This window comes from Thalassophryne amazonica, chromosome 15, assembly GCF_902500255.1.
Source record: "Thalassophryne amazonica chromosome 15, fThaAma1.1, whole genome shotgun sequence".
Classification (NCBI taxonomy): domain Eukaryota; kingdom Metazoa; phylum Chordata; class Actinopteri; order Batrachoidiformes; family Batrachoididae; genus Thalassophryne; species Thalassophryne amazonica.
In genome coordinates, this window is record NC_047117.1 from 85,700,716 (window position 1) to 85,718,605 (window position 17,890).

The following is a 17,890-nucleotide window of genomic DNA, read 5'->3' on the forward strand; positions in this document are numbered from 1 at the left end:
CTCAGGTTTGTCTTGAGTCGGAAAACACTGTGATTTCAGGAACATGGCTCTAGATCACAACATGCTGCTACGTTATGTTGTTATTGCTGCTTTAACACAGAACACTGCACTATTTCATTCTGTAAAATAGTGTTACTACAAATTCACTTACTAATTACTGTACATGGCTGCAACACAAATGCTAGTCAGACACTACTTTTGCATTTCTCACTTTGCAGGTACTTGATTCTCTCTTGATGATCTTTGTGCAATGAATTTGTTTTTGCGTTTTTGCAGCTTCTTTAGCCTGTGCTTTCTTTTCTGCACATTCCTCTCCACTCTCTTCCTGGTCTCCAATTCTTCTGCATGCACGCAAATAAATCTCTCCACCCCGCACCCCCTACCACCCTCCAAAATCTATGAAACAAACACATATGTGCACGTATTTCACACCCACTCATGCACAGAAACACACAGTCCTTCAGGCAGCAGCCACAAAGGTCCCGTATAAATAAATCTGCTCCTTCGTTGGTGCTGAGTGTCTCTGTCTGAGCGCGGGGGTGCAGGAGGAGCAGGACAGAAGACAAACAGATCAAAGGGGAGCAGGAGATGACTGAGTGAATGCAGCTATAACATGAAAACAGGAGAGGGCAAGAAGGACAGGAGACAACACTGAGAAACACGTCTCCTGCGTGCATCAACAAGCACACACGTACCAGCACAACTTTCCACCGTCAACAACATAAAAACCCAGAGATAATAAGCAAAACCACGAGGGGAAGAAAAAAAAATCCTAAAGGGTTGTGCGCGTTCACTTGTGTGTTTGAGGTACAGTCCGTCCACACCTCCTTCAGCGCCTCCCTCTGGGACGTTGTTAGGGACACCTGACACCTGACGGAATCACAGGCGCGGCCACAGCAGGCTGGCTGCTGGCGAGGTTGAGACAACAAACTGCTCATGGAAGGTTTGCAGCTAGTTTAGCTTAGTGGTCCAATCTCAGCCATCAGTCAGCTGTGACAGATTGGGGATATGAGCTAAGGAGCTGTTTAGCTTTGGTGTGTGTGTGTGTGTGTGTGTGTGTGTGTGTGTGTGTGTGTGTGTGTGTGTGTGTGTGTGTGTGTGTGTGTGTGTGTGTGTGTGTGTGTGTGTGTGTGTGTGTGTGTGTGTGTGTGTGTGTGTGTATGTGCTTGTGTGTGTCAGTGCTGCCTGTGTTGCAGAGACATCAATACAGTCTCGACAGGCCATTTTCCTATGCCTATTCCCAGCACTGGCTTGTTGCTGGGGCAACTAGCGCCATTTTACTTTTCTGTGGCTGCACCTCTGGAAGAATTTATGAAACTGAAATCTGAATGCCATAATCTCTCATTTGCTTTTAAAGGCTACTGCCACTGTACATTTTATGTATTCCAAAAAAAAAAAAAAATGAGTCCCACTTATTGTCAAAAATAGAAAAATTAGACTGAAACCTCCAGAGCAGAGCGAACAAATGCTTCAGCATAAAAAGGGACCTTTATTCTCTTTTTTCGGATCATATGTTGAGTCATCTGAAACTTATTGTTCTCACGAGGTCACACAATGACACTCTGTCAGTGCTGTTGTTCTGACGCACAAGGTGCACTGCCATGTCGCACGCAAACCTGCTTGAAGGTCGGATTTCTGGAAAATAGGCCACAATGTTGCTTCGACTTATTCTGCTTGTGATTAGGTTTAGCAGGTTAGGCTGATGGTTAGGGTTTGAGTTATTGTGATAGATTAAGGGTGCTGGTGCCACGCAATGCTGGAAATCACCCTAAATGCTGACAACCAATCCAACCCTACCTCTCATAGGTAGCCATCTATCTGAAGCAGCCAGATGAAACATGGGCATGTTCTTGGCTTTGTCCAGCTATTGGGGTCCTCAACACTGAGGCACCTGTGTGCTGGATCATTCCCAAGAGAAACGCACCACATGGCCTAAACGCTGTAGCTATTGCTTCCTCACCATGCAAGTGATTCTCAGGTAATTGCTCATTTGGTGCAAAGTCATTCCAACGGTACCCAAGAATCCTCCAAAGAGACCTACTACCAAAGGCATTCAGTCATCGTCTTTGGTCACCAGTTCGATTATTTACCAAGAGTAAGGCGATTATTTGTTCTAATGTTGAAAACTAATTTCCCCGTGTGTCACGTAATACCGTGGAAGTCATCCCGACCTTCCATGTGTTGGCAGTGCCTTTAAGAAAACCAATAACATTTGAAATCATGAGGTTGAGACTTGGCTGACAATAACAACGTTTGAGTCTTAACAACTATTCTGGCTTTGCAGCTAAACCTAAAATAAAATAAAGTTTCCTACTGGACTGAAGTACCAACAAAAACAGAACAAAACTGATGACTACACTTCGTTTTTGACTGTTAGTTGACAATGCAGACGGCTCCCCTACCTGCCCATGAGGCTGCATGGCGCTGTACGGCATGTTTTGGTTCAACACCTTCTGCTTCATCAGCAGCATCCTCTTCTGCTCCTCACTCAGGTGGGCGGTCTGTCCTGGGATTGGCCCCTGGGTTTGGCCCGGACCTGCCCCTTGGCCCCCGCCTCCCCCACCACCCATGTATGGAGGCATCATGGGGTTCTTGACCTGACTGTTCCCTGCCATTGGTGGAGTCATCCTCTGGCCCATGTGGTCAACCCCACCGCCGCTGAAGTGACTCAGCGGTTTGGTGTTGTTGTAGGACAACATGGCTGCTGTTTGTTGTTGTTGCTTGGAGGAGGGCATTTTGGCTGATGCTGTTTGGTTGCTGCTGTCCCATCATGCCCATGTGGTTGTGAGGGAGGTAGTTGTTCATGGGGGCTTTGGGCCCATTGTTGGGGGCTATCCCAGCCACTAGGGGCCCCTGTGGTGTGTTAAAGGCTTGCGGTGGGTACATCATGGGACTGTTGGGTTTGTCCTGGTTAAAGGGACCAGAGTTATAGGGACTGGTGGGCGCACCTGCGGGGGACCAGCTAGCTGCTTGTTGTTGCTGTTGCTTCTGCTGCAGCAATTTAGCACGCTGCTGAGCAGCCATTGCCTTAGCTGCTCAGCTGGAGACAGTTCAGGTGTCACCGTCCCTACTGGTTGACCTCCAGGAGCAACTCCAGCCGCTCCAGGTCCCGTGCCTGCCTGACTGACCCTCGGCCCTGGGTTCATCATAAATCCATTACCAGGCCGAGAGACCGTTTGTGTCTGAGCCTGGGTAGGGGTCTGAGGAGAGCGAGCCACACAGTTGTGTAATGGGGAACCTGATGCCATGGCAACAGCCGGAGACTGTTGCAAAGGTTGCTGAGGAGGTGTGCCATTGGCAGTGGTGGCAAACTGAGGGCCTGACGACGAGGGACGGACCTGAGGAAGACAAACAAAACAAATGACACGTCTTGTTGGGATCATTATTTAGTAATGTGTTACGAAACTATGACATCATAAACATAATCATTATTGCTTTTAGCTCCAACTCCAACTTTGAAAACTTTATCACTGAATCACAAAGAATTGTGAGTCAGTGATGCCGCAATATGTGGTTCTTCATGGCCTTGACATTTTCTCAGGAGTTAAACCGTGTGGGTGATGAATTTGACCTTTTAAGGTCATCCAAAGTCAAAGGTCATGTAACAAAAAGAAAGGCGATGCATGACTTCATAACATGTTTAATAGTAGCCATGGGGGTATCTTTGACCATTTTGTCTCAAACTAGTCTTTCTAAATATCCTGTAAACACAAGCATTGGGCCACAACTTTGACCTTGGCCCATGACCTTAACTTTGAACCAATTTTCTCAAAATCACATCACTTTGTCCTTGGCTGACCTTCAGTCATTCTACCAAGATTGGTCCAGACTGGATCAAAACTTTGAGTTATTTCATGCACACAGAAAAAAAAAATAAACAATATCCCTGCATGTGGTACCATTTGAGGGTGTAATAAAGCTCAAACTAACATCTGGTCAGGCTGAGGAACATGTGCTGTAGTTGCATTTTGCCACATCCTTATAGGGATGACACCAGTAACTTACCCACATGTGGTTCTCAAATGTTTTTACAGTGACTGCTAACTCCACCACCAACCTCATGGGGAGAATCCTACAGGCTGGAGACCATCCATAGACCCACATGTAGGTTTGACATCATACCCAGGACGGGGCAAGGAGTGGCTCAGTATCTTACTCAAGGAAACACTGACACACATAGAGGAATAACCAGGATTCCATCCCTGATTCCTTTCAGTTGGTATATGAGCTGTTCCTCCCACTGACTTCTGGGTCAAATGTACATTCTTTAAAAATACAGAATCCATTCAAGGTCTGAACTTTTCTTCTATGTTCAGCTTCTGCTCTTGAGTACACTGCAGCTGAGAAAAACCTCTTCTCTCACACTTTTCAGGCAGCACTGAATGCAACATTGTCAGCTCACAGAAAATCACTTATTGACACCTTACGTGGCATTTTCAACTGCAAATAAAAGCAAAAATATGCAGATTTTTTTTTTTGGGGGGGGGAGCAAGGGGAGATTCATCCCAGAGTGTGCTATATTAGATTACCAAAAATACATAGACATTTCCAGTAATAAAAAAGGTATTTTTAACTTCATACATCTTTGGGTTTGAAGGTCACAGTGACCAGTATGGTCCTTCAGTGGTTTATAAGAGGCCTGCCAAACAAACGAGACAATGAAAAGCTTCTCTTTTTTCCATGTACCAAAATAAAAGACAACCTTTGTTGTTTTTCTAAGGATCTGCAACAGCAGAATCCAGGCAAGCACCTCCAGACACCTCCGCAAAGCCTCAAATTTCTCCGTCATTATCTGCTACATCCGTATATACCACATCATGAAATATAGTATGATTGATTGGTAAATCCTTTATTGAATAATTTATTGAGATGGGACAGGTTTTATATGGTAAGTTGGGGTGAAGTAATTATTGACGGAGCGCTTCAGTTTCTGGTCATGTCTGATTATGCCATGTCAGTCAGTTTTACAGACTATGCACATCCACGCCAGTAAGTATTTCAGCACCTTTTACCTTCTGTAAAATGAACCACAGAAATTACCTCAGCTAATGTTAATCTTATGTGAACACATGTAAATTTGGAAAAAGAGTTTTCTGCCATTTATTCCAAGCATGGAGGCACATAGGAAACATACTTTGCATCTTTGGGCTTTGTCTCACACACACATTGCTTGCGAGGTGCACGGCTGCATACACCTAAAACATAAAAAGCCAGTGGGACAGGACATCTGGTGATCACCTGCCCTGCATGCTTTCCAACTGTCTCTGCTCCACCCACTGCTAATTAGCCAAGTCAGGTGTGCTCAGCCAGTCAAGAGCTAACAAACACCAGATTTGACTAATCAGCTGTGGTTGCAGCAGGTACACATAGAAAACACGCCAGGTAGGTGATCTCCAGGTATGCTGTTGATGACCGTTGACATTAACTGAACATAGTATGAGCTGACTACGGCTGTCATAGAAACACATAATAACTGGGTACTGACCTGGGGCGATCCAATCGGAACCTGTGGTCTTCCCTGTAAAGGTTGAGGAGGAGGAGGAGGCAAAGCTGCTGTTGCTGCTGCCCCCCCCTGTAGGTATTGTTGAGTTCCCGGTCCCTTCCTGCGGACCTGGTGTCTGATTGTTTGCCGGCCTGCCAAAGTCTGCTTCCTTCTTGTCCTCAAAGTCCTCATTGAAGAGGTCATGCATATCGTCCTCTGGAACAGTGTTGGCCAGTTCATCAATCAGCTCTTGCCACTCTTGATCATTGAGGTTGATGTCTGAGAACAGCTTATTCTGATTAGATAGAGACTGGGGATCCGAGGACTCCATCCCACCACCATCATCCAGTGGCTCCTGTTTCAGGTCTTTAAGGAGGCCAAAGCTGTCCTCTAAGTCCAATGAGCCATTTAGCTTCATATCTGGAAGATGGCTGCCACCATTTTTTCCCAGCTCATCAGTTGTCCGGCTTGACACATGGTTGCCATTGCTGTTTGTAGTGTTGTTACTAGCTGAAGTATTTGCCCCACCTAGTAAAGGCTTAATGTCCATTTGGTGATGCAGAGGAGAGATTGGCGGAACATTGTTGTTACTGCCATTGTTTGGGAGACCAGTTAAAGAGTCCAGACCACTGGAGCCATCCTTCCGTACCCGTTTGGGGGTCGGTGAGTAGCTGCCTCCATCACAGATCCCGTTCTGGTCTCCGTTGAGGGGCGATCGTGCACTGTCCAATTTCCTCTTTACAGTCTCCTGGAGCTGTGACAGAAGAAAAATGAAAATCGATTAGGCCACATGGTACATGTCACCACTATTAAAACGTTCCTGTTGTATCAGCACTCCAATGGTGCAAAGAACAAGATGTACCAAATCAATAATGCAACAGGCTGTCTGTTCATCACACACACACACACACACACACACACACACACACACACACACACACACACACACACACACACACATCAAGAACGAGTCAAGGTGTGCTCAAAAACGAAACGTCATCAAGTCAAATTGTTTCACGGACATAGATTCAGTCGGGCTGTTATAATGGCCACGGCGTTTGTTTAAAGATGGAGCACGGCATGTTGTACAGTCCACACACACACACACACACACATACACCACATCAAGAACGAGTCGAGGTGTGCTCAAAACGAAACGTCATCAAGTCAAATTGTTTCACGGACATAGATTCAGTTGGGCTGTTATAATGGCCACGGCATTGGTTTAAAGATGGAGCATGGCATGTTGTACAGTCCAAACACACACACACACATACTGCAATGTAAAGATCAAAAGAAAGGTTTGCTTTATCCACAGCGTTTCCCCTCAATCATTATCATCAGCCAATGGGCAGATGAGTTGCTCCACCTAAATCTTAAACCGTATGTTAGACTTATTGTAGGTGGCCCCTTCAGAGCAAAACCTCACAGTCTCACTGGCTCGCGCTGAGATAACGACAGGGTGCTAACAAGGACAGGCTGGCAGTTTGGGTAATCACTATCATAGACCAGGGTGGGAGCGGAGACGAGGTGAAGTCAGACAAAGAAAGCAAAGAGCAGGAAAGAGAAGATGAGCAGTGGAGTGAGAAGTTTTTAAACCTTGAGCTGAAAGACTAATTTATCAAGGGTGTTAAATACACATGTCTATCAGCTGCCCCGGGTCTTTATTCAGGGTCACCACAGCAGAGCGAGTAGAGATCCGCATTGGGATTTTGCTGCATGCCCTTCCTGACACAACATGCACACCCCCCTGGTCTTCCTATGAGGTCTCCAATCCAAGGACTAACCAGGCAGGACCTACTCTGCTTAGCTTCTGAGAGCTACAATAGATGTTTTTGCCCTTCTCAGAGTTTCAAATGATATTTTAATGCGCAGAGATGCAGGTGAATATTCTGTGCTTGTCCTTTTGGATCTCTCTGCAGCTTTTGACACGGTGGATCATGGAGTCTTAGTTGAGAGACTAAGGACTTGGGTGGGCATTTCTGGGTCTGCTCTGGACTGGTTTTTATCTTATCTTTCAGACAGGACTTTCGCTGTTGCTGCTGGTAAATTTATGTCCTCCTCTGCCATGCTATCCTGTGGTGTGCCTCAGGGTTCTGTTCTGGGACCTATATTGTTTGCTCTATACTTGCTCCCACTTGGTCATGTCTTGAGTAGTTTTAAAGATGTCTCCTACCACTGTTATGCGGATGACATCCAGCTGTACATCTCATTCACTCCTCAAACGGTCTCTAGGGTATCTGCTCTTCAGAACTGTGTTGAGGTTATTGGTGACTGGATGGCGGCCAACTATTTGTCCTTAAATATAGCAAAGACTGAGGTCCTTGTTTGTGCCCCTGACGAGTTTGTTCCCACTGTGGTTGGGAATCTTGGTTCTCTGGCCCCTTTTGTTTGCTCAGCAGTGAGGAACTTGGGTGTTACGTTCGATCACTCCTTCAATTTTGACGCGTATGTTACCCGCCTGGCACAGTCTTGTTTTTTCCATTTGTGCAATATTGCCCGTCTGCGCAGCATTGTGTCTCGGGCAGAGATGGAGATGATCATTCATGCATTTGTGTCATCACGTTTTGATTACTGTAACTCTCTATTTTTTAGCCTTAGCAAGTCCTCTTTGGACTGCTTACAAACGGTTCAGAATGCGGCTGCGAGGCTGCTGACGAGGTCATCAAAGAGGTCACATATAACCCCAATCCTCTCCTCCTTGCACTGGCTCCCCATCCATTTCAGACTCCAATTTAAAATTCTAGTACTGACTTTTAGAGCTCTGCATGGTCAAATGCCATCTTATATCACCAAGCTATTACATCCATATGTGACAAGTAGGTCTCTGAGGTCTTCAGACCTGGGCCTATTGGTTGTGCCTAGGACAAGACTGAAGACCAGGGGAGACTGTGCTTTCGAGGTGGTGGCACCTAAAATGTGGAATGCATTTCCTTTGGACCTACGCTCCGTGGACTCTGTTGAAACATTTAAAGTGAAGCTAAAGACTCTTTTGTATAGGCTGGCTTTTACCTAGTTTTTATGGTTTTATGTTTCTGCTGTTTTTAATTTCTCTGTTCTTATGTGAAGCACTTTGTGATTTCTATCTTGAAAGGTGCTATATAAATAAACCTTACTCACTTACTTACTTATGCTATTTTTTCTTTTTTGTACCATGTTTTACTGAACTGCTCTGTCATTCCACATTACAGACACATGTACTGTATGCACAAATTTGTCCACACGTGTTCAACTGCACATGCTATTCACTGCACTTTATACAGAAGCAGTTTACTTCTATTAACCCTCTGGATCCGCGTTCAAACGACTCCAGAGTGTTAATAGAGGCAAACTACTTCGATTATAATTCTCCTGCACTTGAACATTTCTAGCATTCCCCTGCTTAAAAAACACACTTATAATCTCTAATATCTCCACGTGCTGTGCTGTCACATGTGCAAAAGTCAAACACAGCGAACAATAAAGCAGCACACGTATATGTGCAACTGCACATTTCATATTTCAACTGGAAAAGACAAAATACAACCCCAATTCCAATGAATTTGGGATGTTGTGTAAAATGTAAATAAGAACAGAATATAATGATTTGCAAATCCTCTTCAACCTATATTCACTTAACTACACACAAAGACAAGATATTTAATGTTCGAACTGATAGACTTTTTTGTTTTTGTGCAAATATTTATTCATTGAAATGGGTGCTTGCAACACATTTCAAAAAGTTGGGCACGGGGCAACAAAGACTTGGAAAGTTGATGAATGCTCAAAGACACCTAATTAGAAAAAGGTGAATGTCAGGACTGTGTTGTGTGGGGCCGCCAGCAAGAGGCGGTACTGTGGCCCACCACGGACGGGCGCCCTGCCTGAAGTGCGGGCTTCAGGCACGAGAGGGCGCTGCCGCCACGGACACAACCGGGAGGTGACAGCTGTCACACATCAACTCATGACAGCTGTCACCCATCATTTCATCACTCCATAAAAGCGGCTGTCATCTCCACCTCGCTGCAGAGATATCATCTACCTGTGAAGGTTAATTCTCTGCTGTACTGAAAACTGTGTCATAGTCTGAACTCTTTTGCAGCCCATTTCCTGTTGTGAGCCTTATCTGCTGGATTGGCGTTTGGTGTGAACAGTGACGGCTCTCGCTTCATACCCCCAACCAGATAAGTGGTTAACAGGAGCTGCACGGAGTGTGTGATTAGGGGTGGAGGTGACTTTCCACCTTCTGACTGTTTTGGTTACTGGGTGTGCACACACCCACATCTCACTGTTTGTGCTCCTCGCCAGCAGTACCAGATCCGACAGTCGGGGACGGTGATCACCTGGGAATTCGGGACTTGGCAGCTCCAGTATTCACCAGGTTCCGTGGCGGCTGAAATCGTGTGGTTCCGGCTCTTCTCAGGACAGACGTCTTCTATCCTCGAGCCTGCCCACACGTCACCTTTGTGTATTGACTGCTATCAGATTCTGAGATTGTCTGTATATTCGTTGTGCACATTCACAACATTAAATTGTTACCTTTTGGCTCATCTATTGACCATTCATTTGTGCCCCCTGTTGTGGGTCCGTGTCACTACACTTTCCCCAACAGACTGGGTATAATAGCAGCATCCCCAAAAGGCTCAGCCATTCATAAGCAAAGATGGGGTGAGGATCACCACTTTGTGAACAACTGCATGAAAAAATACTCCAAAGGTTTATGAACAATGTTCAATTGCAAGGAATTTAGGGATTCCATCATCTACAGTCCATAATATAATCAGAAGAGTCAGAGAATCTGGAGAACTTTCTACACGTAAGTGGCAAGGCCGAAAACCAACACTGAATGCCCGTGACCTTTGATCCCTCAGGCGGCACTGCATTAAAAACCGACATCATTGTGTAAAGGATCTTACCGCGTGGGCTCAGAAACACTTCAGAAAACCATTGTCAGTTAACACAGTTCGTCACTACATCTACAAGTGCAAGTTAAAGTCTACCATGCAAGTGAAAGCCATACAACAACATCCAAAAACGCCACCGCCTTCTCTGGGCCCGAGCTCATTTGAAATGGACAGACGTAAAGTGGAAAAGTGTGCTGTGGTCTGATGAGTCCACATTTCAAATTGTTTTTGGAAATCATGGACGTCGTGTCGTCCAGACAAAAGAGAAAAAGGACCATCCAGATTGTTACCAGCACAAAGTTCAAAGGCCAGCATCTGTGATTATATGGGGGTGTGTTAGTGCCCATGACATGGGCAACTTACACATCTTGGATGGCACCATCAATGCTGAAAGGTACATCCAGGTTTTTGGACAACACACGCTGCCATCCAAGCAAACATCTTTTTCAGGGGCGTCCTGCTTATTTCAGCAAGGACAATGCCAAGACACATTCGGCACGTGTTACAACAGCGTGGCTTCATAGTAAAAGAGTGCGGGTACTAGACTGGCTGCCTGCAGTCCAGACCTGTCGTCCACTGAAATGTGTGGTGCATTATGAAGAACAAAATATGACAAAAGAGACCCCGGACTGTTGAACAACTGAAGTCGTACATGAAGCAGGAATGGGAAAGAATTCCACCTACAAAGTTTCAACAATTAGTGTCCTCAGTTCCCAAACGCTTATTCAGTGTTGTTAGAAGGAAAGGTGATGTAACACAGCGGTAAACATACCACTGTCCCAGCTTTTTTGAAATGTGTTGCAGGCATCTATTTCAACATGAGCAAATATTTACACAAAAACAATAAACTTTATCAGTTCAAACATTAAATATCTTGTCTTTGTGGTGTATTCAATTGAATATAGGTTGAAGAGGATTTGCAATCATTGTATTCTGTTTTTATTTATATTTTACACAACGTCCCAACTTCATTGGAATTGGGGTTGTATATTCAAAACTGTGTTCAGACGTTGAGGGGACTTGCTCAAACTAGCACGTGCACAACCAAACCACATGACAAAGCATCGTTTTGTATTGTGTTGGTCCCCCCACCACCACCTCCTCACTTAGTTGTGTGTTTGCATACATAGACGAGAAGAAACTGTCAGGTGTATTTGCTGCAGTGATTGACACTCAGCCTAATTATCTTTATGGCATGGTGAACACTAACTATAGTACATGTGTGCACACGTGCACGTGTGTGTGTGGTCTCCCAATCAATAGGTTTAAATAATTCAGCTCTCCGGTGTGTGGGTGTGAGTGTGTTACAGGCTTTCCCTAAATGCCAGTGACTCATGTTTATGATAATAACAGACTCGCCTTTCCAAGCCCACCAATAAAAAACTCCCATAATTATCCAGGTGGTGTGAACTCCAGCAGCCACCCGCACATGCACACGCCCACCTATAAAACATCATTACCAGCTCAACCTTCTGGATGAAACACAGAAACAAAATTTAGAGCGATATCTGGTTGGAAGCTGGACTGTGGTTGTATTTGTTCAGTTCTGTAAGAATGAGTCACCAAGTCATAGACTGCGCCAGCAGTTCTCAATGTAGGGGCACAAAGCCATTTCAGGACCACTGTGGTGCTATAAGGTTAACAAGATTTATACAGACAAATAAGAAAAAGAAAAAAGTTCTGGCAAGGGAGAGTGAAAGAACCATGTGTCATTTTACAAAAAAAAAAAAAAAAAAAAAAATTTAAAAAATTAAAAAAATTATGCATTTTCTTTACAATTTGGAAAACAAAGATGTGCAAAGGTGAAACGGAACATTCAGGAACTTTTGGGGCCTTTTCTTCAACGTGACGCAAAGCAGCATGGCGCAAGTATCGCTGTTACTGTACAACCCATGCAGCCGTCATTATCACACGATATCCCACACTGCATAAGTTGCAAATACAACTGCATTCATTTTTGGCTTGTTGGCAAGGGAGTAACTTTGATTTTGATATTGGTGGGGACACAAAAGTGCTCCAAGACAAAGATTTTTTTTTTTTGCATTACCAATCATAAGTTCATGTCATGCAGATGTTATAGGAAACGAGCCATCCCAATGGTTAGGGATTTGGTCTTTCAATCACAGGGTTGCAGGCTCAAATCCCAACCTTACCTCTCCTTACACCTCCATCCATGACTGGAGTGACCTTGAGCAAAGCAACTAACCCAACATTGCTCCAGCTATACATTTAAATTGAATTCATCGAGGATGGCTATTTAACACGAAGTATTGCAATGACCCTATCTGCTAGTGTTGTGACGTTCGTGAATAGGGATGGGTATTGATAAGATTTTATCGATATCGATGCCATTATTGATTCTGCTTATCGATCCAATTCCTTATCGATACCTCTTGTGAATTTTGTACTAAAAGTAGGCTTTACAGGTTTTCTATGTATTTCATTGAGTCTTAAAGTAAATAAATATGAAATTGGTCACTGTATCCTTGATCTCTGGACATAAATAAAAATAAACAAACGGTGTTTCGCTTTGAAGTTATTAATTCGACTGGACTCTATCATTCTAACTTGACTTGGCAGAGAGCCGGCACCATTTGGAGCTGTGTGAACAGAACGGAGGACGATTCTTGTTCTTTCTCGCAACAAAGACAGGAGTCCCAGTTAGTAACTTTAATCTGCACAAAAGTGATGAAAAACAAAAAAAGCTGAAACCCAAAATTACCCCCCCAACACCACCTGCATGGAAAATGAATTCTAGAAGCTGTGAAATGCAATCTAGGACTATTCCAGACAATAAACTGCAGTGAGTGCAGCATCCATTTATTGAGAAAAAAACCCAACTTCCTTATTCAAATTCTTCCAGTAGTATTCTGCTCTTACTAGGATGCAGCAGTTTTCTAGTTTGGCAGATAGTTCTGGAGGAATCACTGAAGAAATTAACACATTGACAATATGGTTTGACCGAAACAAACTGTCATTAAACTTAAATAAAACAGGGATGAAATGGAGGTGGAAGAGTCACTAGGTGTTCACAGGAAACAATTATTTATTTCTGTATGTATGTATTAATGTATGTTCATTGTTAGTTGGTTTTATATTTTCTGTTGTGTTTCTATTCAGGTTTGTCTCTTTCTCTAAACTGTATATAATAAGTATATATTGTATATAAATCATTAGATTATAATTATAACAAAAATAAATTTAAAAAATTACAATTTGAAAACAAATGCACCCGAACATGATGACAGCTGCAACTGCTTAATGCTAATTTTTAACATTGAAAATGCCATAGACATGCTAATGCATTAGCATCGCTCCCGTTTTTAAGTTATAAAATACATCAACTGTTTCAGAAGACCATAACAAGTCGGTTTAATATAAAAAAGGTAAATAATACTCACAGACGTATGTTCTTTAGGGTTTTAGCGGGGGAAAATTAAGCGAAAGAAAGAAAGAATAAACGAAGCAATCGAAGCACTGTTTCAATCTGCGAACCACTGCTTCGACTGGTTCAAGGTTCAAAGCAAAGCCGCGCTGAAGAAAAGCTGATTATGGACCCACTGCAGGGTCCGTAATCAATGTAGAGAAATTATCATTTCCTGACAAACACCCCCAAAATAACGGCCACTCTGAAGGACCGCTTAACAGAATCGTTAAGCAAAAAGCTTATTGATGTCGGTGGATCGAATCATTTCTTAACGATACCTGAAAGGAACCGGTTCTCGATATCCATCCCTATTCGTGAATGAATCGATTCCCGTTTGTCTGTCTGTTATTGTGTCCGCCCGCACAGTCTTTTAATAAGTTCCCTGCAACTGTGCAGTAGCCTAGCTCTAACGATGCATCCTGCCACGTTGCTAAAACCTGCCTAGTGCCTAAAGAGCAGAAGAAGCCTAATGCTTTTAAGAAGGGTTTCCATTCATGAAAGGGATTTTGCTTAGTTTTTAAAGCTTGACGGAGACCCTGCACTTACATTCCTGACTGTGAAGAATGAACGAATATCTCGTTTCTTGGGAGGGGGGCCGTCATCCATTACCAAATATCACCGAAGTCTAGCTCAAGAGAGAGAGATAGGGGCAGGGGGGACGGGGGTCGAATGGGCGGTTTGGCCACTGGGGAAGTGTGCTGCTTGGAGTGACAAGTGGGATAGCCAACCAAGTTAGCGAGAAACGGGTAGCTAATCAGCAGTGTGCCACAGTTACTTTGAAAAAGTAATCCAATACTGATTACTGATTACTCCATGAAAAAGTAACTTAGTTACTTTACTGATTACTCAATTGGAAAAGTAACTAAGTTAGATTACTAGTTACTTTCTTGGTTACTTTCCCCAGCTGCTGACAACAACCCTCTGCCACCTCAACTCACTTTATAGTCACCCTTTCTTGGCTCAATGCAAATAAATACTTGTTTATAAAAGTAAAATAAAGACCTCTTTCTGACCTCATATTTAACTGTTGACAGCACTGTAACAGTAAAACTTGCAACTTCTAACCTACACTGTTTATAAATGTAACTATTAAATTAATTCTTACATTTTTCTAACATTTAAATTCTCTCTAAACATTTTACTTGTTGAAATATATTATTTTTAAGTAGTATTAGTAGTTGTAGTAAAAAAGGCTTCAAAACTGGACCTTTAATCTAGGGTGTTGTGGGGGGGGGGGACATCCTTGCCCACGCCCCCATCTATCTGGATTCGCCCCTGCTTTTATTTATTTATGCAGGAAAACCTGACCAGATTTACAGGTAAGAAAGTTTTATTGCATTTTCACATCATGTGATCCTCAGAAAGAGAGGTTTAGGTGCATTTGAGTGGAAAATAGTGTTAGTTGTTGACACGTCGCGGAGGATCAGCTGTTTTTAGCAGAAGATACGGAGCAGCTCGGAGAAAAAAAGCATAAAAATGTCTTTGTAAAGCTCAGTGCAGGCTGTGCTGCTGTCACTGTGCTTTAAGAGGGTGAGGACGAGATTACCGTTACTAAAAAAAGTGGTCAGATTAGACCTGCATCACTGCTAATCAGACAAGGATATCTACGTTAAAGAGGGGGGCTTCGAGCTAGTGGCATACATTAACCCTTTATGTGCCATAATAATGGAGGACAGCGGTTTTATTGGTCGTGATTACACAGCAGGGGGCTGAATATTGGTAGGGACGTGACCCTAGGTCCCTACCCAAAATTACGCCCTAGCTTGTTGGTCTGAAAAGGGGCGTGGTCTTGCATGATTTTTGTGCATTGCTGTCTTGAGCAAGCAGAAAGCAACTGTGACCAACAAAAATCTGTGGTTCCCTGTTAACACCTGACATAGGCGGTCTTGACTCACAAACACTCTGCACACGACTGAAATGGAAACTAAAATGAACTATGAAATAAAAAGGCAAATCTACTGGGAAATGCAAAACTCTGATAACTCTAATTTATATCACATTTTTGCACTGCTGCAATGCTTCACCCCAGGGAGCTTGGCTGGCAGCTCCTGTAAGTTTGTTTTCCTCCTCTGAAACTATGCACCCAGATCCATGAACTCATCAGGACAAAAAATCTCACTTCTGAGTCTGCCATCTAAACAGCAAAGCACCAGATGTTGGTGCATTCATCTTAACAAGAGTGACAGATGGCACACTGATGTGTGTAATTCATGTTATGCCTACAGCATGCCCTTGACTAATTAAGTGACTAAACACAACACTTTTGCACTCTGCATGTAATTACCATAGTGGAGTTGGACACGCCCCAAATGCACTTGTGCTATGTGGTTTAGACCACATGCCACAGATCATCAAGATAGGGCCCTGCATGTTACTTCTAGGGATCAACCAGCATGTTTTTCCAGGGTTGGTACCATTAAGAGATTCTTCAGGGGAGGTGATGGTGGGCTTCAATCTCAAGGATCCTCAGTTCAAATTCCAAATCCAACCAGAAAATCCTAAGGGCCCTCTGGGCAAGGTCCTTAATCACAGAAATGTGGAGGCAATATGCATTTTAACTCCTATGCAAATTTCCAGGAAGACAAACTCCACCAAAAAACTGAACGCCATTAAACCTGTTTAATTGAATGCTGACAAACATATTTCAATATTATGAACAAAAAAAAGGCGCAGCGGGCTCCAAATAGTTTGCAGATTTAAATGTCATTAATCTGTGTTAATTATAATCCTAATTATTAGCACTGTAACAAACTAGCTGATGGCATCAAATATTTAAAAAAAAATTTTGAGAACAAATTCAACACTGTTAAAGAAACCAATTCAAGGAGGAAAAAAAATTTCCACCTGCAGGATTTGACAGCAAATGTATGAGTGATCACATAACCTGACAGAGGTTAAGCAAAAACAACAAAACAAAAAAAAAAAAAAAAGAATTGGAAATGATGGGACAAACAGGAACGTGTCATGAGTTGGAGACAAAGAATTTTGAAGGAGCTTAATGGAGATCACTTCTGAGCCAGAGCAGAAGAGAAGAAATGAATAATGACGAGAGGATGTAAAAAGAGCAGAGTGGGGTTTTTCTGTGGGGGGCTATTTTCCCCTCCTGCATCTTCTTTGTATTCTTTGACATAAACACCTGCTGGCTGCTCCTCCTGTGTCTGCTCCCACAGGAGAGAGAGAGAGAGAGAGAGAGAGAGAGAGAGAGAGAGAGAGAGAGAGCGAGAGAGTCCGTCAGACAGGCACACGGGCTGAGAACGAATGTATTTGTCAGGCAGATGGTCTTTTCGCTTTGAGTGGAGGAGCTACCAGAATATGAAGATGGAGAGGGTGAGAGAGGGTGAAGGAGAGAAAAGGGAGGGGGGGGGCAGAGGGGCGGTGGGGTGGGGATAGGTGGCTTGATGGAAAGGCATAGCACACCAAATGACAGCGGGGAGCAAACGATTAGAGGGTGATCAGAGAGAGAGAAAGAGAGAGAGAGTTGAAAGAGAGAGAGAGAGACGGAAGCCACTAAGGTGCTGTGTTATAGCAACCTGCTGCTCTGCTGCTTTGTGCACTGCATCCTCCTCTTCCTCTCCTCCTCCTTTCCTGTTCTCCCTCTCTTCTATCTCCTGTTTGCCTACCTCTCTGTAACACTTGAGTGTCATATAGAATTCATATCTCTTTCACGTTAAGAGCGACATGTCTTACAAAAATTTTATATATATATATATATAGATATATATATATATATATATATATATATATATATATATATAAATAAATGACAAACTAACATACATCTCATCCAAATTCGATTCAACTTGAAACCCGGTGAAGCATTCGGAAATATTTCAGAACAAAGATGTAACCATCAAAGGTCTCACACACAAAAGCAACTCCGGTGACAGCAAAATATTCCATCTGTTCATCTCGGCCATCTTTCTCACATTTTCCTCTTTCCTCGCTCTCCCGTTTCATCTTGTTAAAACAAAGCTCCAGCTGAGTGTCAGGACTGAGTGACCAGCAAATCATGGCAGGAGCTTCAAACAGCGGGCATTTGTCAGGAGTTTCAGTTTCGGTTTTCAGTCTCACATTGTCACCGAGGTTTGAAAACTGTGT

At 43.4% G+C, this 17,890-nt stretch overlaps 1 protein-coding gene across 1 annotated transcript in view; it reads right to left on the reverse strand.

The window, feature by feature from the left end:
* The window catches only part of LOC117526665 (mastermind-like protein 3), a 129,652-nt gene extending 112,216 nt beyond the window's left edge, over positions 1-17,436 (reverse strand). Inside the window, 6 exon segments of the mRNA XM_034188718.1 lie at positions 2,403-2,727; positions 2,729-3,024; positions 3,027-3,338; positions 5,486-5,572; positions 5,574-6,236; positions 17,323-17,436. Coding sequence (XP_034044609.1) covers positions 2,403-2,727; positions 2,729-3,024; positions 3,027-3,338; positions 5,486-5,572; positions 5,574-6,236; positions 17,323-17,436 — 1,797 coding nt within the window.
* Between the last annotated feature and the right edge of the window lie 454 nt (positions 17,437-17,890).